Consider the following 22,702-nt stretch of genomic DNA (forward strand, 5'->3'; position numbering starts at 1 on the left):
CACAAAAAAATACAGTTTTATATCTTTATGTTTGAAGCCTGAAATGTGGCAAAAGGTCGCAAAGTTCAAGGGGGCCGAATATTTTTGCAAGGCACTGTATATACAAACGAAACAAGTGTGAACAGTTCTAGGGGCTACAATATATATATTTATTACAATCCTGATTGTATAATGTAGCCCCTAGAACTGTTCACACTTGTTTTTCGGTTGTAAATCTTGTCAGATTCTGTAATACTATTAAGTCAGTGATGACCTGTCATGATACAACTATGTTAGTCAAATACACTGCTTTATACATTCCTTGTTTCAAGTCATTACTTACATTTCATCTCAACTATTTCTTACCTGTCTGTCTTATGTCTCATTCTCAGACCCGTGATTATCCAACATAATATCTACAGTCCAATATAATATCTACAGTACAATAGTCAGTGATTTGGAAAACATGGTAAGTAGCTAGTTAAGAAATAACCTTTTCGCTAAAAGCTAGAGTAATTATTTGGGTTGTCATTACTCCATCTTAACTGGCAGTATTTACTCACAACAACGGGTTCCTCTTTTAAAAAAGATTCACAATAGTTCAGAAGTACCACAGACTCAAACCAGACAACTGACAGACACACACAACTCTTCGTCTGTATCCAGTCTACAGACAATGAGACATAGGCAGCGTCCATGAACAAAGGGGAAACCTTAGGACCACTGAATAACCAGGAGATGAGGGACTGTTCTTCCTTGGTTTCTACCATGATAATAGACTGATGAATGGTAAGAAACCTGCAGTCATAGTATTTATATCTTTGTTAAAAGCCGATTTAAAAAAGGCCTGGGTCACAATGTGCAAAGTAATAATGAAAAGGGACAGAAGAAACCACATATTGAGATGAACCGCAAATCTACAGAAAATATACCTCCTCTTCAATTCAGTCTTCAGACGTTTCTTAAGGTTTTAGTCTTAAAGCAGTTGAGTTCTCTTAACTTTCTCTTCACACAAAGGCAACTTTAAATATATACACAGTACAGAATGCATTGAAGTGGCTGTATTTGAAAGAGCATCATGGGAGCTACAGTAGGGAGCAGAGTATGTGAGCGGAGTGGAGCGAGGAGCTACGGTAGGGAGCAGAGTATGTGAGCGGAGTGGAGCGAGGAGCTACGGTAGGGAGCAGAGTATGTGAGCGGAGTGGAGCGAGGAGTTACGGTAGGGAGCAGAGTATGTGAGCGGAGTGGAGCGAGGAGCTACGGTAGGGAGCAGAGTATGTGAGCGGAGTGGAGCGATCGGTAGGGAGCAGAGTATGTTTACGGTAGGGAGCAGAGTATGTGGAGCGAGGAGCTACGGTAGGGAGCAGAGTATGTCTCGGAGTGGGCGAGAGCGCTACGGTAGGGAGCAGAGTATGTCGGAGTGGAGCGAGGAGCCGGTAGGGAGCAGAGTATGTGAGCGGAGTGGAGCGCTACGGTAGGGAGCAGAGTATGTGAGCGGAGTGGAGCAGGAGCTACGGTAGGGAGCAGAGTATGTGAGCGGAGTGGAGCGAGGAGCTACGGTAGGGAGCAGAGTATGTGAGCGGAGTGGAGCGAGGCTATAGCCCAGAGTATGTGAGCGGAGTACTACGGTTTGGAGCTAGCTGAGCGGATGGAGTTCACTAGGGAGCAGAGTATGTTTCATAAGCAGAGTATGTGAGCGGAGTGGAGCGAGGAGTTACAGTAGGGAGCAGAGTAAGGTAACTTACAAGATGTGGACCAAGAGCAAGAGATGGATTGCGGCAATGTAGCATCCACAACTAAAGAATGAAATCGTGTAATCTGAAAAGACACGCATCCCGAAAGCATGATGGTGTACTTACCATATGCACATGCAAAAAGAAATAGGCTTGGCATATTCCAATGTATTTGTTAAATCAAATACTTTTAATTCAAATCATATGGTTTGATTTCATTACTTGAATACCAAATGGTAAGTCGAGGTAGTCACAAAAATAGATGGGTGTTGGTTAAATTGTGATTTTAATGAATGGGGAGAATTTGGAGCGGCCATTTTTTTCCTGTGAGCTCAGACGTTTTTTTTTAGCGGAGCAGTTGAAAATAGGTGGATCGCCAGCACGTGCCGGATTTCCAACCGCTTAACTCTGCTCACATACTCTGGTAGGGAGAACCGATTAGAAGGATATGCTACAGTAAGAGGAAGGAGGAGCGATTAGAAGGATATGCTACAGTAAGAGGAAGGAGGAGCGATTAGAAGGATATGCTACAGTAAGAGGAAGGAGGAGCGATTAGAAGGATATGCTACAGTAAGAGGAAGGAGGAGCGATTAGAAGGATATGCTACAGTAAGAGGAAGGAGGAGCAGATTAGAAGGATATGCTACAGTAAGAGGAAGGAGGAGCAGATTGCAGGTTGCACACATTACAGTCTTTCACATAGCTGTGAGAATCCTGGGTTGTTTTTCCTTCTCATTGTGTTTTTGTTTCATCTGCCGTTTCCTTGATATTTCCATCTGATATGTCCCCCTGTAAAGGATGGTATCCCTCTTCCTTTTCTTCCATCCATCCATCATCCACCTCCCTCCTTCCATACCTTGTTCAGCTCTTGTCCTTCTCTGCCATCTCCTTGCGTGGGCTGCCACCTTTTCCTTGGTTCACACTCAACCTCTTCAGAACCTTCATGGGTTTAAACTTCTTCTTCTTCTTCTGTTGCTGCTCGCCCTCTGCTGCTGGCTCCTTCTGGAAGTCTGGAGGAAGGGAGAGATGAGAGAGAGAGAGAGAGAGAGAGGGAAGACGGAGACATGGACGAGAAGCGTGAATACTGAGCGGAAAAGAAAGATGAAAGGGAGAGTTCTAACAAAACATGAAGCTTTTGTCTCATCTTACCTTTTCTCTTCAACATGGTCGCCACCAGCTTATCCTCTTCCTCTTCCCTGTTGGAGAAGCACAGTAAGATCACCAAAAAAAACAGACATCTACTAGCCCATCCTGCTCTAGATGAGCACAGACAGGAGATGATAGGTGATTGATTACCTCTGCCTGTCCTGATCCATGTTGTTGATGATTTGGTTCCTCTGTTCGATGACGGTGACCAGCTCTGTCATCAGCTCCTGCTCCCTGCCCTTGTCCTCCTCATTCCAGTCTTTCTCTACAAGATGGAGGGATTAAGAGGGGAGGATGAATGAAGAGTAACGCAGTGACTTAAAACGTGGATTCTTTTCTGGACCCCGTTCCATTTCAGTGAATTCAGTCCAACAATGGAATCAGGACTTTTGTTAACAAGCCTCCCATCCCAGGTAGCTGCAAGGGCCTTGTGCTCTATGATGTCATTCACAAACAGGAAGTGAGATCACACACCTGGCTTGTTAAGAAGACATCTCAGCTCATACTCTACATCAGCCTGCCTCTCCTCCAGGTTCTGCTGCTTGGCCCTGTCATGAGGAAATACATTGTGTGAGAATCTTAAAGAGACAGCTGCTAAATGGGCCAATGAGCACAGGCTCTGGTGAGGCTCTGGTACGTACGTGTAGACCAGCTCAGCCTCGCGGCGCACCAGCAGGTGTTTCTCATGGATCAGAGTGAACCAGTCCACCAGCAAAGTCTCCTCCTCCTCATCTAGAACAGGAACATCACCATGAGAATATGGATAATATTATACTATAGATACAAATATGGACTATTGACCTGACTATTAGACTATTGATCTGACTATTAGACTCTTGACCTGACTATTAGACTATTGACCTGACTATTAGACTATTGACCTGACTATTAGACTATTGACCTGACTATTAGACTATTGACCTGACTATTAGACTATTGACCTGACTATTAGACTATTGACCTGACTATTAGACTATTGACCTGACTATTAAGACTATTGACCTGACTATGAAGACTATTGACCCGACTATTAGACCTGACTATTAGACTATTGACCTGACTATTAGACTATTGACCTGACTATTAGACTATTGACCTGACTATTAAGACTATTGACCTGACTATTAAGACTATTGACCCGACTATTAGACTCTGGACCTGACTATTAGACTATTGACCTGACTATTAGACTATTGACCTGACTATTAGACTATTGACCTGACTATTAGACTATTGACCTGACTTTTAGACTCTGGACCTGACTATTAGACTATTGACCTGACTTTTAGACTCTGGACCTGACTATTAGACTATTGACCTGACTATTAAGACTATTGACCTGACTTTTAGACTATTGACCTGACTATTAAGACTATTGACCTGACTTTTAGACTCTGGACCTGACTATTAGACTATTGACCTGACTATTAAGACTATTGACCTGACTATTAAGACTCTGGACCTGACTATTAGACTCTGGACCTGACTATTAGACTCTGGACCTGACTATTAGACTCTGGACCTGACTATTAGACTCTGGACCTGACTATTAGACTCTGGACCTGACTATTAGACTCTGGACCTGACTATTAGACTCTGGACCTGACTATTAGACTCTGGACCTGACTATTAGACTCTGGACCTGACTATTAGACTCTGGACCTGACTATTAGACTCTGGACCTGACTATTAGACTCTGGACCTGACTATTAGACTCTGGACCTGACTATTAGACTCTGGACCTGACTATTAGACTCTGGACCTGACTATTAGAACTATTGACCTGACTATTAAGACTATTGACCTGACTATTAGACTCTGGACCTGACTATTAGACTATGGACCTGACTATTAGACTCTGGACCTGCATATTAGACTATGGACCTGACTATTAGACTATTGACCTGACTTTTAGACTCTGGACCTGACTATTAGACTATTGACCTGACTTTTAGACTCTGGACCTGACTATTAGACTATTGACCTGACTATTAAGACTATTGACCTGACTTTTAGACTATTGACCTGACTATTAAGACTATTGACCTGACTTTTAGACTCTGGACCTGACTATTAGACTATTGACCTGACTATTAAGACTATGGACCTGACTATTAAGACTCTGACCTGACTATTAGACTCTGACCTGACTATTAGACTCTGACCTGACTATTAGACTCTTGACCTGACTATTAGACTCTGGACCTGACTATTAGACTCTGGACCTGACTATTAGACTCTGGACCTGACTATTAGACTCTGACCTGACTATTAGACTCTGGACCTGACTATTAGACTCTTGACCTGACTATTAGACTCTGACCTGACTATTAGACTGATCTGACCTGACTATTAGACTCTGGACCTGACTATTGGACCTGACTATTAGACTCTGACCTGACTATTAGAACTATTGACCTGACTATTAAGACTATTGACCTGACTATTAGACTCTGACCTGACTATTAGACTCTGACCTGACTACTATTAGACTCTGGACCTGACTATTAGACTCTGACCTGACTATTAGACTCTGGACCTGACTATTAGACTCTGGACCTGACTATTAGACTATTGACCTGACTATTAGACTATTGACCTGACTATTAGACTATTGACCTGACTATTAAGACTATTGACCTGACTATTAAGACTATTGACCTGACTATTAGACTCTGGACCTGACTATTAGACTCTGGACCTGACTATTATACTATTGACCTGACTATTAGACTATTGACCTGGCTATTAGACTCTGGACCTGACTATTAGACTCTGGACCTGACTATTAGACTATTGACCTGACTATTAGACTATTGACCTGACTATTAGACTATTGACCTGACTATTAGACTATTGACCTGACTATTAGACTCTGGACTTGACTATTAGACTCTGGACCCGAGTATTAGACTATTGACCTGACTATTAGACTATTGACCTGACTATTAAGACTATTGACCTGACTATTAGACTATTGACCTGACTATTAGACTCTGGACTTGACTATTAGACTCTGGACCCGAGTATTAGACTATTGACCTGACTATTAGACTATTGACCTGACTATTAAGACTATTGACCTGACTATTAGACTCTGGACCTGACTATTAGACTATTGACCTGACTATTAGACTCTTGACCTGACTATCAGACTATTGACCTGACTATTAGACTATTGACCTGACTATTAGACTATTGACCAGACTATTAGACTATTGACCTGACTATCAGACTATTGACCTGACTATCAGACTATTGACCTGACTATTAGACTATTGACCCGACTATTAGACTATTGACCTGACTATTAAGACTATTGACCTGACTATTAAGACTATTGACCTGACTATTAGACTCTGGACCTGACTATTAGACTCTGGACCTGACTATTAGACTCTGGACCTGACTATTAGACTCTGGACCTGACTATTAGACTCTGGACCTGACTATCAGACTATTGACCTGACTATTAGACTATTGACCTGACTATTAGACTCTGGACCTGACTATTAGACTCTGGACCTGACTATCAGACTATTGACCTTGACTATCAGACTATTGACCTGACTATCAGACTATTAAACTACTGACTATTTAACCTACTATTAGACACTTTACTATTGAACTAAAGATTAAACTATTAAACTGAGAATGCAGCCTCAGGATTTTCAACAAGCATTTCGCTACAACAATTTTTTTTTATAGAGACTCTCAACTGAACATGATTCTTAGTCCAGGGGTAGGCTTAATCTGGGACCATGCAACCTCCCTATATCATAAGACTAGTCTTGAGAGGTGTATATGATAGTTTTACCATTGGGGTTATCGCGTAGTTTTCTCTCCAAAGCCACACCTCTCTGCTCCAGCTCATCCAGCTGTTTCTCCAGCTCTCCCATCTCTCCATGGATGTCCTCAGCTGGGATGTACTGGTCTGACTGCACCTGGACAACACACACACACATCACAAAACACACTAGCACTGCAATCTTTAAAAAAATACAATATGGTTCACATTATTTACATCCAGATTGAGTTGTTCCTTTGAAAACATTAGTGCCACTAGTCAAACTATAACCAATAGCGTTGCCTATGGTAATAGCAGTAATAGTAGACTGTTGCTGGCTTGTCAACATGCTGAATCCTCGAGTGACTCATTGAATTACAAACTTTAGCTGACTGTGGTGTCCTCACAATCTCACCTTGCGTTTGATGAGGGGGAAGCCGTGTCCAGGGGCGGGGGGCCGGGCGGGGCGAGGGACCACTAGGAGGTCTGGTTTTAGGGGAGGAAACGGGGGAGGGAGAGGCTTTCCTGTTGAAAGGGTTTTCCTTACAAGTCCGCTGGAAGTAGAGAGAAGAAGACAGAGATGAATGTCAAGGTATTAAATAATTATCAGAGTATCTGTTAGTTAGGTATAAAGCTCATTACATTGAATATCTTGTATCATTAAAAGGTTCTTGGAAGTTAGTGCAGTTCATGTATTTTTACATGGTGAAAAAAATGAAAGGTCCAGAATCCCTTACCTTGGGGGGTGGAACTGGGATAGCACTTGATGCTGCCAGGGGGCTGGGTGTCGTTGGAGGTCTTGGCGGCGGGGGCCTGGCGCTCCGATTGCTCTGCGGAGTGGCCGGAGCCGAGCTAGGATTGGCTGGCTGGGGAGGAGGGGAGGGGCTCGGAGAGAGGCGATTGGCTGAGGTGGAGGTGGTGGGGCCACCACAGGGCCCACAGATGGAGGGCTCTGATACGCTCTTGGTGAAAGGGTTGTCCTGATCGCCCGTGGCCCCACCCCTAGGGAAGCTGGGTGGGAGGAGCTATGGTCGGAGGCAGAGCATAGGCTCTCTATGCTAATAGCTGGAGAGGGAGAGGAAGAGGAGGGCTGGGAGTGAGGAAGGGCTGAAGAAATAGAGGGATGAAGTGATATCAGAAAACAGAAAAAAGGAGCAGAAGTTGAAATGGAAAACAAAGTAGAGTTGGATGGGAGGAGGATGGAGAGAAAAACATTGTGAACATCCATGTATACACATCGAATGGTAACTTTCAAAATGACAACAAAACCAGAGCGCTGTGCAGGACATACTAGACACATGATTGACATGATTTGAGGTGAAGTGGATACAACTCGTCCAATGCTCTAACCCAGTGGTTCCCAACCTTTTTTGGTTACTGTACCAACTGAATGTTGCTCTGCCCAGAGGACCCCTGAAGTATTTTACCAGGCAGTCTATGGTCTGATAAGTCTTCTCAAGTACCCCCTGTGGATAGGTCTTAGGTCCCCCGGTCTGGGAACCACTTCTCTAACCAACCTCTATCATATCCTGTTGCCATCAAGGCCCACTGACCTGAGTTAGAGCCGGGGGCCTTTGGAACAGGCTTTGGGGGCGCCGGGCGTTTCTTGCACCTGAAGTCATTGGGGCTTGCAGAGCGGGAGGAAACACCCCCAATGGGGGGCGTGTCTGGGTCAGCCGCAGCGTCTGCAGCCTGGGAGATGCTGTACCACGGATGACTCACCACCACAGTGGGAGAAACCAAACTTCCTACTGACCCCACCTCCTCTTCCTCTACTTCCTCATCGAAGGGGTTGGCGGGTGCAGGGGGCGTGGGTGGTCTGGAGCCCTCCCCTTTTAGAGAAGATAATGAACCAGTGTGTGGGGGTGTGGCCACTCCAGGGGGAGGGGGAGGTGCTGGTTTCTTCTTGGGTTCTTGGGATTGGACGAGGGCCAGCCAGGGTGGGTTAGGGGGTTTGGGGGAGTCAATGGAGAGACTGGAGCTGAGAGACAGGATGAGTGGGGGAGACAGAAACAGAAAGGGAGGGGGGAGACAAAACAACAAAGACAGATGAGTGCATGAAAACATCAACATGCATTAACACACAAATACTGCTGGACAGAGACTGGGAGAGAAACAGATGAAGTAGTCCAATCAGTGTCGACTAGTAAAGATAGGTTAGTCAGTATACTGAACCTTCCAGGGGAGTGGGATCTTTCTCGAGGTCTGGGAGCTGGAGGAAGAGATCTCCTGTGTTCACCACGATCACCTGAGAGTCAAAATCAAGAGGTTTCATATATTTTATATTAGGATGGAGTTCACAGTTCAAATGAGGATCTACAGTAGCAAATAGCACTAACTTATTTCAGCTGTCAATCACCTTAATCGGCCACTCACCATTGACCGCAAGGTTGTCAACGCGGGGTGGGCGGACCCTGGGGGCGGGACGAGGTGGAGGGGAGGGCTGTGACAAGCGGCGAGGGATGGGGACTGGCTTACTGTCCCCTAGTCCTAGATGACTGACAGGTGTAGAAGGGATAACCCCATTGGCTGTGACTTTGGCTGTTGTCGGAGTCTCCTCCCCCTCCTCGATGTCATCGAAAGGGTTGGGAGGAATGGAGGGTGGAGGTTTGACCTCTCTTTCTCCTGCACCGTCTTCCCCCTCTCTTTCAAAGAGTCTGTTTTTGTCGTTGAGATAGGATATGGTGTAGAGTCAGAGTCATTGGTTGGTGTGGGGGTATAATCCTCATTGGTTACGCCCTCTTGGGGAGGAGTCTCTTTTGGTGGAGTCTCTTGGGGCGGAGTCTCTTTTTGTGGCGTCTCTTGGGGCGGAGTCTCATTTTGTGGTGGAGTGTCTTTTGGTAGCGTCTCATTTTGTGGCAGGGTCTCTTTTTGTGGCGGAGTGTCTTTTTGTGGCGTCTCTTGGGGCGGAGTCTCTTTTGGTGGCGTCTCTTGGGGCGGAGTCTCTTTTGGTGGCATCGTCTCTTTTGGTGGCGTCTCTTGGAGCGGAGTCTCTTTTGGTGGCGTCTCTTGGGGCGGAGTCTCTTTTGGTGGCGTCTCTTGGGGCGGAGTCTCTTTTTGTGGCGGAGTCTTTGCCGCCTGGTCCCTCCCAGAAGGAGGAGAAGTTTGAGGCAGCATGGGTCGACCAATCCTGACGGATGGAACCATTGTCGGTCGCTTGCTTAGGTCCGGTCGGCCATTCTGATTGGCTAAGGCAGACCTGGCAAAGTGATGCGTGCAGACCAGGGAGCCGACCTCGTTTCCGAGCTTGTAGGACCCAGGCAGCAGAGTGCTGCTACACTCCCTACACCTGAGAGAGAGCAGAGCAGGAGGCAACATTCAGACTATAGTCTGACATAGGCTCTGACAAACCCTGTGGTAAGCACATTGATTAAACACTTGAAGTTTCTCTAAACTCTGGAAATACATGTCAACAGAGGATATAAACGGTCTGTTTTGAGTCACTGGAATAGCAGTGTTTTATCATTATACAGTAAACAGACTCAGCAGTATGTTGTAGTAGCTGTGCAGACCAGATATGCAGTAACTGAACGGGTGTTCACCTGAAACAGTTGCGGTGGTAGAGCTTGCCGTCGACCAGGAACCTCTGCACCAAGTGGACGTGCCTCTGGCAGGCGGCGCAGCTGCTGCTGAGGGTGCTACGCTTCACCCCCGCCTGTACCCCTCCGTCCGTACCCATCGGACCAGGTAGGCTCAGCTAGCACAGGCGTGGCAGGCAGGTGGCCAGGGGGTGAGGGTCGCAGGTGGAGGGGGTGTGGGATGGGGGAGATGGAGAGGATAGGGGGGAGGGAGGTGGGGGGAGATCAAACATGGAGTCAGGATCGAGGATGTGGAGGATTCATTCTGCTTATCTAGCTACAACCAGTCTGGTATATTTCCTTCGCCTCCTCGGCTTAGAGTCATTGCCTTAACTAGCTACATGTATTTTATAATCGCTGAAAAACATTGTCTTGATATTAAAAAGTGATATGTATTAAGTGGAAAAGTAGTAAAGTTCCAAACCAGCCGCTAATTAGCAAGGAAAGTCTAGTAGAACACTAGTACTAGTGATGTAAGAAACTCTAGCAGGTGTTTTTAGGTTGAGTTAAAAGTCATAGGGTTAGCAGCAAGTGTTCAAACTTGGCACACAATGTTAGTAGTATAAAACAAGTGTTAAATAGACACTAACTATGTACAGAGGTTAAAGTTCAAAATGACTGACCTAACGGTTTTGATCCCCCTAGCCCCCCACCCCCCGCCCATCCTACTGTCTAGGCTCAGAACCAGAGAGAGGGGAGGAGTTCAGAGGCCAGGAAGAAGAAGAGGAAGAAGAGGAGGAAGAGTAGGGAGAGGAGTGGATTTCTGTCTAAAGAGGGGGAAGAAGGGAGGAGGCCGGTATGGGGGACGGTGGGAGGAAGTAGAAGAAAGGGCATGCGGAAGAAGGGGAGAGACAGGATACAAAGGCTATCTTTAAAAGAAAAACAATGGAGGCTAAACTTATAGGATATAGTCCACATCAATACTCTCTTATAGGATATAGTCCACATCAATACTCTCTTATAGGATATAGTCCACATCAATACTCTCTTATAGGATATAGTCCACATCAATACTCTCTTATAGGATATAGTCCACATCAATAATCTCTTATAGGATATAGTCCACATCAATACTCTCTTATAGGATATAGTCCACATCAATACTCTCTTATAGGATATAGTCCACATCAATACTCTCTTATAGGATATAGTCCACATCAATACTCTCTTATAGGATATAGTCCACATCAATACTCTCTTATAGGATATATTATTGAGATGTCCTATCCTACAAGTTTAGACTAACATGTATTTAGTTCAATATAATTACTCAATCCCGTACCGCGTTGATGTAACGGACAAAGTGACTTCTATCGAAACACTCGCATACCAACGAGTACCCAACCTCTACCATACGGTCACACCAACGAGTACCCAACCTCTACCATACGGTCACACCAATAGATGCCATAGACAGACAACAATCCATTCATGCATCTGACACGTTAGCATTGACACCTGATACTGTGACAGTCAATGTTTTATAGAACACGCTTTGAGTGAAATAAAATACCAGCACAAATAGTTTCCTGTTATGTTAAACAAATACAATGAATTAGTTCTAGTTATCATGCATGTACAATAAAAGTTCAATCAATTTCGTATTTTTGGTATTTTATTAGGATCCCCATTAGCTGTTGCAGAAGCAGCAGCTACTCTTCCTGGGGTCCATTCAGCCATTACTTTAAATTAATAAGGCTTAGAATTAGAATCGCGTGAATGACATCATACACACAATCCGTAAATCCAGAATATCTGCATATTACAAGTCGATATCCACGTAATAACAAGGAAAACATTCTTTCCCATTGACCCCCAGTGTAAAAGAGGCAACTTTGTCGTGGAGTTTTGTTATACAGAAATAACATACACCAGGTCAGAAATCCCGACCTACGGTTCGCAGTGCTCCCACGTTGGGAAATAGAGACTGTGAGATGAGCCCTTTGGCTACAGGCTATTCGGCGTGGGACAGCGGGGAATTGTGGGGAGCCGGTGTTCAAGTAGGCTACACGTAGCTAGCTATGTGTGTGGAAAACATTTCAACACAGGTAAGAGATGTAACTTGTTTAGTATGGTCTGTTTGTAACGCCATTCACTACTTGTAGCCGTATAGTCTGTTTGATTGTGTTGTCGGTCTTAGCTAGCTTAATGTTCTGGTTGGAAGCCAGCAACACATATAAACAATAGCCTAAATGTTGGCTAATATTGCTGCGGCGCAATGAGGAGATTCAGGACCTTTCCCCTACAGGTTTCCATGGCAAATCCATTGTTTTGGTCGCATTCCATTGACCTCTTTACCACATGTATTCATGCATCACTGATTCCCGATACCATCGTAGCCCTTACCTCGGGCTCAACCACTTTGTCTTCCAGAGGGGCCACCGGTCTCTTCTGGGCCGGCTCAATGTGGCCTGTACCACTGGACCTCTTCAAGCAGGGGGGGTTGGCTACAGGAGAGGGAGATGGTATCAGTCAATTTCTAATTGAGTTTATGCATTGGCTAACTGTAGATATTTTCATTTGCGTCAGAGCACTATAAAACCCAGAGGGCCTTTTGAGAGACCAGTTACAAATTCAATCGTATAGTAGTGACTCAGTGATGGCCTGTCAGTGATACTGTCGCATCTAATAACACAGGACCACTTCTCATCCAGCCAGCGAAGCTTTTAGGTTACAGCTGTGTACTAAAGGCCCAGGAGTACTGGACCACCAGTCAGTAAGCGATCGTTGTGGAACATTCAGATAGAACTATAATATGTAGAACAAATATGCCTTTCTGACAAATAGTCAAATAAATCACGTAAGCTCTATTCATGACAATTCTATCTGCAACAGATGGATTTGGCGCTTTCACAGTGTCTGGGCCCTCCAACCCCAGAGCTGTACTACTCACCATGGGATTTGTTGGTGAAGAAGTTGTAGTACTGGGAGACATAGGTGATTATGCTCAGCCTGTCAGGCACTTTCATGGACACCATGTCCTCTGGGTCCAGCAGAGCAGGGATTCCCAGCTCCTCCTCCGCCACCTCAAACGCCTAGAGGAGGGAGGGAGGGAGGGAAAGAATGGAGAAAGACAATGTGAAAACAGACATCAGTTATTTTATCGTGTGTGTGTGTGTGTGCGCCTGTGTACACTGATACTTGACCCCCTGCTTCAAAATCCTCTGTGTTATTTGGTCATAATTAAATGCTACAGCCTGCCAGAATACTGTTGGTTGGATAACCATCTGCCTAATGAAAAATTCCACTGAGGAAATGAAGGCCTTAATAGTTCTCTGCCCCAAATGTACCCTATTCTCTATATAGTGCACTACTTTGACCAGGGTCCATTTGGCTCTGGTCAAAAGTAGTGCACTATGTAGGGAATAGGTGCCATTTGGGACTCAGAGCTGATCAGGTTACAAAACACTGGGGATAATACAGTCACTTGGCAGCTGTTCAGTAAACAGGGCCACAATTGATGCAAAACTGTGTACATGTAAACAAACTGTGTACATGTAAGCAAACTGTGTACATGTAAACAAACTGTGTACATGTAAGCAAACTGTTACAAACGGTGTACATTTAAACAAACCAGTGAACGGGGGCTGTTTTTGCATGTGAAAAACAGACATATTCATCAAATGTAATATCATTCAAAACAACGACAGCTTGCAGACAGTAGTTGAGCTGAATGCTGTCCCAGCAGCAGGATCAACTCTGGCAATTAACTGGAAACAGAACGTCCCATGATGACTAAAACCTTGAAGGATTATCAGGAGTCAGATAAGTCTGAGAAACAATGGTAAACAAACGCAGGGGAACAACTGAAATCTACCGTGTCGACAGTGATTGGACGTTAATCACCTAGCTTTAGTTTAGCATGCTGCGTGTTTGGGTTCAGGATTAGGCTGTCTCGGGCTCACTCAGGCTAATGCTGTAGCTGCAGTGAAACACTGAAAATGTTTACAGATATCTGACATGCTGCCAGTGAAACAAACAGTTATGTCGACCACCAACTGCTTCAACCCTGAAATAGCTCTTGGATAATCGGAAAGAAATGTAACTAGTAGCATTCAGTAGACAACACTCAAGCTCAGTTTGAGGATTGCTATAAGGAGGCTAACCAAACCCTACTCAACCTCAGGGCAATGTTATTTTGGCACCTTTGCAGTTGTTGATAAACAAATATGTGGCTTTGTTATTTAAATGATTGCTACAAACAAACCTATAGCAGAGGACTATTTATTTTTCATATCCTCCCTTTGGTTAACTGTTCTGTCTTTCTTTCCTGTCCTCATTTGCTTGCTCTCGCTCCCCCTTCTCTCCCCTTCACATGTCAGGCTCCGGCAGGAACCAATAAACAACTATGCTCTGCAGACAGACAGACACAGACAGACAGAGACACAGACAGACAGAGACACAGAAAGACAGAGACACAGAAAGACAGAGACACAGAAAGACAGAGACACAGAAAGACAGAGACACAGAAAGACAGAGACACAGACACAGACAGAGACACAGACACAGACAGAGACATAGAAAGACAGAGACATAGAAAGACAGAGACACAGAAAGACAGAGACATAGAAAGACAGAGACATAGAAAGACAGAGACATAGAAAGACAGAGACATAGAAAGACAGAGACATAGAAAGACAGAGACATAGAAAGACAGAGACACAGACAGACAGAGACACAGAAAGACAGAGACACAGAAAGACACAGAAAGACAGACAGAGACACAGAAAGACAGACATGAAACAGACAGATGAAAATGTATGATAGTTAGCTGACTAACTAACTGCAGACACTGCTCCACTGTCTCACCCACGTGACATCTGTTACTCATCTCTATTACCTTCCAAAACAACACTCACCCTCTCATAGACACTAGTAGGCCTACACCTGGTTACACTGTATTCTAGCATTACAGAACTCACCCAATACATACCCTACCACAGACACAGAGAAGGGAACCAGAGTAACGACCATGACTGACTTGTCACAGCTAATTACAGTATTCGGCAACATGAAGTCACTAGCTGGTTCACAACTAATCATTACATCTAGACCAAGGCTTTTAGAGTGTGTCTGTGTGTGTGGAGAAGTGATATGTGTTCTAGTGACTCACCAGACGGTTGTTCTCGTAGACATTCTCTTTGGAGAGGGAGTCAAAGTCTCTAGAATGACAGGGGGAAAAAGACAACATTTCAAATCTAAACAAATAACCTACTCTAAATCATAGATACAATCACAAGACTACAGTCAAATGATGAGAGATCACACTGCTATTGTTAGGTAAAAGGGTGAGCATCTAACCAGACCAGAAATAACCCATATAGTATATTAAATTTAGAATATGTCACTTTTTGGGCAACCCGACCAAATTCACATAGAAATTTGAGTTATAGATCAGGTATAGATTGATTCCCATTGAAAGCATGTCTAAGAAGTGGTAGATATGTTCTATAAGTGCTATTTCTATGCTTCCGTTCTGAAGTTTTGTTTTTGCGTCTTTTAGTTTGGGTTTTGTACACCAGCTTCAAACAGCTGAAAATACAATATTTTGGGTTATGGAAAATATTTTTCAAAGTGGTTTAGATGGTACAATGATTGATCTACGCAATGACTGTTTGTTTTGTCACACAAACTGAAATTAGGCTAACTATTAGAATTTTAGCAACTAGGAAATGGCGGAGCGATTTTTGCTTAGTGCATCTAAGTAATGACAGGCCTAACTATCTGGGGGGTGGGGTTAGTTGGTTTGATCTGAAAAGACTTGAGTGATGGCCCATCAAACAACATCAGGATCCGAACAGAACGACAGACAGTGTTTGGCCATACACAACCAGTTACCTCTATATTTCACTGAGAATGGGGCCACAGCACCCATCAATATCAACAGTGTTTTATGGGTGAACCCCACTGTGATGAAAGGACTGCAGGTTGGCTCAACACAGCAGTAATGAGTAGGTGGCTGGTTGACTGGGCCTGGAGCACGGAACTAAACCTCATGTTCCCACCAGTTAACATCCTGCTGTAAAATTGGGTCTGTGTCTCAAATGGAACTATGTAGAGCACTACTTTTGACCAGAGCTCTATGGGCCCTGATCAAAAGTTGTGCACTATGTAGGGAATAGGGTGGGATTTGGGACGCATCCTAGAACTTTTGAGAGTTGCTTTTGTACGCAAAGTCTCTGCTCTGTTAAAGAAGAGAAATAGAAAAAACACCAACCTGTTGGTTATCAGTCTGGATACAGGAAACCTCACTAGCACAGCCAGCCCACAGAATAGTATCAGATGCCTATAGCATAGCCAGCCCACAGACTGGTATGAGACTGCCTATAGCATAGCCAGCCCACAGACTAGTATGAGACTGCCTATAGCACAGCCAGCCCACAGACTAGTATGAGACTGCCTATAGCACAGCCAGCCCACAGACTGGTATGAGACTGCCTATAGCACAGCCAGCCCACAGACTAGTATGAGACTGCCTATAGCACAGCCAGCCCACAGACTAGTATGAGACTGCCTATAGCACAGCCAGCCCACAGACTAGTATGAGACTGCCTATAGCACAGCCAGCCCACAGACTAGTATGAGACTGCCTATAGCACAGCCAGCCCACAGACTAGTATGAGACTGCCTATAGCACAGCCAGCCCACAGAATAGTATGAGATTGCCTATAGCACAGCCATCCCACAGAATAGTATGAGACTGCCTATAGCACAGCCAGCCCACAGAATAGTATGAGACTGCCTATAGCATAGCCAGCCCACAGACTGGTATGAGACTGCCTATAGCACAGCCAGCCAATAGACTAGTATGAGACTGCCTGTAGCACAGCCAGCCAATAGACTAGTATTAGACTGCCTGTAGCACAGCCAGCCAATAGACTAGTATTAGACTGCCTGTAGCACAGCCAGCCAATAGACTAGTATTAGACTGCCTGTAGCACAGCCAGCTCAAAGACTGGTATGAGACTGTCTGTAGCACAGCCAGCTCAAAGACTGGTATGAGACTGCCTATAGCACAGCCAGCCAATAGACTAGTATCAGACTGCCTGTAGCACAGCCAGCCAATAGACTAGTATTAGACTGCCTATAGCACAGCCAGCCAATAGACTAGTATACGATTGCCTATAGCACAGCCAGCCCACAGACTGGTATGAGGCAGCCCATAGCACAAAGTGAGCTCTGTTCTCCCCCTAATCTGACTCCCATGGCCCCAAATGCACTTAGCCTAGCTGTTCTGACCTAGCGCTACGTCACACACACTGCCACTCTTCTGTAGGCCTACGGGTGCTAAAGCGCTAATGCTACAGCCCAGTCTGCTATTACTCAAAGTTGTGCAAAGTGCAGCAACTGCCACTGACAAATCCTCCTTGAGTAACACTGGAGTCTCTGGAGTGGTGCCCCTTAGTGCTTCAACAGTTGACAGCCTGACAGGCCAGATCAGAGCAATCCTTCGACAGACCAGATCAGAGCAATGCTTCCCCTGTACTCATTTAGCAGCAGCTAAATTGTTGTTGCCACAACAAAAATGTAGAAAATAATTGACCTATCACATTTATTTTAGAATATAATCTATGAGAACAAGAAATCAATAAAAGCTAAACAGTCAGGGAGAAACAAAAATTATACTAACAATAGATGGGGGTATTTTTGGCATGGCTGGATCAGTGATGGGGCACACAGGGTTAGGGTACATGGAGCCCTGATTGATTTTGTTAGAATGTTTGGGCATAAGAACACAGAATCAGCCATGGCAAAATGTGTATACTTGAAGGAAATTCATTTTCACACTGCAAAATGTTCTCTCGGCTCAATGGAAAAATGTATAGAATTGCAAGAAATTTACTGGAAAAACAGCACATTTTTCACTTTGCCAACAGTTCCAGACCGACTTAACCCACTCCTTCTGCAAGCATTGCACATTTTTGGGGTAGAAACACTGCAGACCATGACATGGAAGGATGAGGCACTGAGAACCTAATCCAACAAGTATTGCTGCCCTGCTCACAAGGTGATTTTCGATGAGGGGCCTGCCATCGCCACCGGTGTGTCAACCATCCTCACCATTAAGTCCTGTACTGTGTGTGAGTGGACTTGGTGTCGCTGCCAACAAGCTACATGGTCTGCTTTAAGCTACATGGTCTGCTTTAAGCTACATGGTCTGCTTTAAGCTACATGGTCTGTTTTAAGCTACATGGTCTGCTTTAAGCTACATGGTCTGCTTTAAGCTACATGCTCTGGTGGTTAACAACAAAACACAGCATGTAGTCAAATGTCCTCAGCATATTTGGTGGTGATGTTGCTGCATGGACAGTATAAAGAGAAAAGAGGAGACACGTTGAACCGTCTGGGTGGGTGAGCTGCACGGTGTGGGAGAAAACTAACCTCAACCCGTCAGAAAGGTTCAACTGAGAAACACAGAGGTAGAGAACACCGTGTCAGGGTGGAAACGGGAAGTGAAGTACACAAAAGGGGAAAAGAGAGACAATACGGAGGCCACTAGCGTCATGTGCAGGGGAGAATGACAGATCAAACAAAACACGTCTGACATGAGGAGACCATCGTCTGGCACCGAAATCACACAAAACTGAGGTCAGTAGTGACAGAATAATAACTGATATGGGCCAATCTGTCTCAACCCAACGATGGATCTACTGAATAAGGCTTATTGTTGGTACTGAGGAAATAATACCAGTTGCAGCTACCCAACCTTGACCAGGCTTATAGCTTCTGTTTAATCACCTTGCTTATTAACCCTGAACCAAGAGCCACTTCAGTCAAGAGAATCTGGACCCGGTCTGATCCTGAATGACATTACTAGGTTTCTGTCAGAGAGAACTGGACCCGGTCTGATCCTGAATGACATTACTAGGTTTCTGTCAGAGAGAACTGGACCCGGTCTGATCCTGAATGACATTACTAGGTTTCAGTCAGAGAGAACTGGACCCGGTCTGATCCTGAATGACATTACTAGGTTTCTGTCAGAGAGAACTGGACCCGGTCTGATCCTGAATGACAGACTAAACAGTCAGAGAGAACTGGACATGAGGTCTGATCCTGAATGACATTACTAGGTTTCTGTCAGAGAGAACTGGACCCGGTCTGATCCTGAATGACATTACTAGGTTTCAGTCAGAGAGAACTGGACCCGGTCTGATCCTGAATGACATTACTAGGTTTCTGTCAGAGAGAACTGGACCCGGTCTGATCCTGAATGACATTACTAGGTTTCTGTCAGAGAGAACTGGACCCGGTCTGATCCTGAATGACATTACTAGGTTTCAGTCAGAGAGAACTGGACCCGGTCTGATCCTGAATGACGTTACTAGGTTTCTGTCAGAGACCACTGTATAGTACAGTGGCGTGCTGAACGCTGTCAGTGATAAGAACTGGAGTAGCATCGCTGTGCAGTACTGTACACCGGCTGGCTAGAGTAGCATGAGAGCTAAATGCAGGTTGGCAGGAGGAGGCCCCTGCTGCAGATTACCCTGACGGCCTGTCTGTCTGGATCAGACTGAAGACAGGTGAGGCTGCCTGGCCAAATAGCTCTGAGCTCAGGAGACAGAGGTAGAGCTGGATCTTCAGCCTTTGACCCATAGAGAAAGATGTATTGTAACATATCTGGTGTCATTTGCACTCACTCACTCCCTTTCTACTGTATGTAGTAGTTGAATGCTTAGGTCACGCTTTGTGATCTCATGTCCTGTCACACACACACACACACAAGCCAGGATAGGTGCAGTGGGTAGCACTGGTGCAGCGTGTATGAGATCCTGCATGCAGGTCATGCACGCTTGGTTTTCACACACTTTGAAGGACATGGACACAGAACATGTGACATCTGCTGTACACAGCAAAGTTACAGAACAAGGTGCATGGTTGTACCTGAATCATCTGTACTGTATTGAATGGGAGGCATCATCGTTTGCTCACTCCTACTCTCAGCCAAGGCAGTTCTATTTACCATCTTCCTCCTCCTTGCAACTCATCATCGTTTGCTCACTCCTACTCTCAGCCAAGGCAGTTCTATTTACCATCTTCCTCCTCCTTGCAGCCCATCATCGTTTGCTCACTCCTACTCTCAGCCAAGGCAGTTCTATTTACCATCTTCCTCCTCCTTGCAACTCATCATCGTTTGCTCACTCCTACTCTCAGCCAAGGCAGTTCTATTTACCATCTTCCTCCTCCTTGCAACTCATCATCGTTTGCTCACTCCTACTCTCAGCCAAGGCAGTTCTATTTACCATCTTCCGCCTCCTTGCAGCCCATCATCGTTTGCTCACTCCTACTCTCAGCCAAGGCAGTTCTATTTACCATCTTCCTCATCCTTGCAACTCATCATCGTTTGCTCACTCCTACTCTCAGCCAAGGCAGTTCTATTTACCATCTTCCTCCTCCTTGCAGCCCATCATCACAATCATTTTAATGCAGTTAGTTTGTGGTCTAACTGTGCCCTTGTTCTGCGACTGCAGTGTGTGCGAGTCCCACACAGGAAAAGGGGTGTGTTGTTACAGACAGGGCCAGACCCGTCAACCCACATTAGATACCGTACAGCACACTTGGCTTACCCTTGGTTTCCCCCTTTCTAACGCTGCTTAGAAACAGTCTCTGCAATGACGCCTGGATTACAAGTCAAGCCTAGGTTTGCTGGCTGTAAATAGCTCACAACAACGTTGTTGGTGGAACACTGATTGTTGTGGCGAAAGGCAATGTAGGTTATCAAAACATTTCTTTCTTCACACAAACATGATAAACAGCAACACAAGCTAGAGGGCACTTCCTCCCTATATTTAGTGTCATGTTGAAGTGACATGATCTTGATCAAGTTCAAAGGGTTTCCATTCCACAGTTCTGTGAAGGTGAGGACAAACTTAGTTCCCTGGCTACATCATTCTGAAGGTGGTCTGGCTCTGGCTGAGAGCACTAACTTGCCACCCATTATTATATTATTATTAGTTACAGGCTAGAATTTTTTTATTTATTTAACTAAGCAAGCACTAGATCAGTTAATTTAGCCTAGAGTTTGACCAGGAACACACTTGGTGTTCTGCTAGGATTAGATTACAGTGAAATCAGCAGTCACGCATTACGGTATCGAAGTTCAACACCCAGATAACGTTAGTTCTGTTGTTAACAGTTGTTACATTGTAACAGCACGTTGAAACATTGTACTTAAAACCCACTCTTTGCTGCTGGCGTGTTATGTTTCTAAATATTTATTGTTTCAGAGCGACAACATCACATTTTTTAGGCATGGGAAGAAGTGGAGAAAGTTTATTGAAACTAACTAAATACTTACATCAAATCCGGTCTATATCGGTGGATTATGGCACAAAATGCCAAGCCATCCCGGAAAGACGATGACATGTTCTTGATGTCTACATCGTTGTAACTCTCGCATTGTATCCGACACCATTCTTGAAGTGCTTTTAAAGACCCCATGTTTGAAAACATTCAAATGTGATTCCTTTCGATATAGGTCTCATCCCACGTGTAGCGGGATGAGAAATCCGCTTTTGTAGGATTCTAGAAGCTGTCCTCTTGCTTTTCGAATTTTGGAGGACAACACCCGAAATGACTCATTCGGAATTCCATTGACTGGTCGAGGATAGTGGAGTCACGTTGGTAGCGAGCAGGCTAACTTTGCGATGTCAATTAAACATTGGTTTCCACAACTCCGCCAGCAAATGTGATCAAAGTTTCGATCTGCAAGTTTTCCCAACACGCACAATCAATAATCACCATATAAAACAATCCTACATACAATGGGTTTGACAGCTTGTCACAGAAACGTTGTCAGTGGCTAGCTAGCTACCTGGATTAGCTAGCTTCGGTCCAAATTTAGACGAACATCTCAACCCTTGCTTCAGACTGATGCAGTTAGCCTTTTAGCGAGTTAGCTAGCTGAAGCTAACGAGGCATGTTTTCACTTGGGAAAACACATTGACCTGAAACGTGTCAATAAAATAATATGAAACACGTCCCGTATTCGTGTGAACTCAGTTACAATTCTTATGTTGAAGCATTCATCCAAAACTTTAAATGGGAAACGTCGTTGCTTGTTATATGGTGCAGTCCCATTTGTGTCGTTATACCGGTCAGACTCCAGAACAAGGCGCTTTTTCTTTCTCGTGCACTCTTCTTGACGCCAAAACAGAAGATAAATGCATCAAACGCACAGTTGTGTTTGGATGGCGATGATGGTTCATTAAATGTATAATGAAAATTATTTGTAATCAAGGCAGCCGACCATTCTGCCAAGCCTTGCTTCGGCTGCCTGCTGTTGAAATGAAACGAATTCAACAACGTTACTCCTATGTGTCCGCGAGAGGGAGCAGTTAAATACTTTTTTGGCAACTTTTTTGGCCACTATAATTACAGGACACACACAGTCTGCTGTTGACAGCGATACAAACTCACAAATTGACAACGTTTATGGAAGATGTTGTTGGTCTCTCCACCTCTCTGTGGAGTTGAATAGAC

The 22,702-nt window shown here is 44.7% G+C and overlaps 1 protein-coding gene across 1 annotated transcript; it reads right to left on the reverse strand.

Moving 5' to 3' along the window:
* Window positions 1–1,667: 1,667 nt before the first annotated feature.
* On the reverse strand, window positions 1,668–22,525 carry micall1a (MICAL-like 1a). The gene is given in 18 exon segments (XM_052526079.1): window positions 1,668–2,721; window positions 2,861–2,907; window positions 3,008–3,122; window positions 3,332–3,405; window positions 3,499–3,589; window positions 6,675–6,801; window positions 7,060–7,111; window positions 7,113–7,208; window positions 7,382–7,751; window positions 8,198–8,625; window positions 8,820–8,892; window positions 9,021–9,290; window positions 9,293–9,933; window positions 10,187–10,341; window positions 12,569–12,669; window positions 13,116–13,257; window positions 15,336–15,384; window positions 21,519–22,525. Coding segments are annotated over 18 exon segments (3,123 nt in total). The 5' UTR covers window positions 21,662–22,525; the 3' UTR covers window positions 1,668–2,572.
* Window positions 22,526–22,702: the final 177 nt, after the last annotated feature.

Source organism: Oncorhynchus keta, chromosome 10 (genome assembly GCF_023373465.1).
Source record: "Oncorhynchus keta strain PuntledgeMale-10-30-2019 chromosome 10, Oket_V2, whole genome shotgun sequence".
NCBI classification, from domain to species: Eukaryota; Metazoa; Chordata; class Actinopteri; order Salmoniformes; family Salmonidae; genus Oncorhynchus; species Oncorhynchus keta.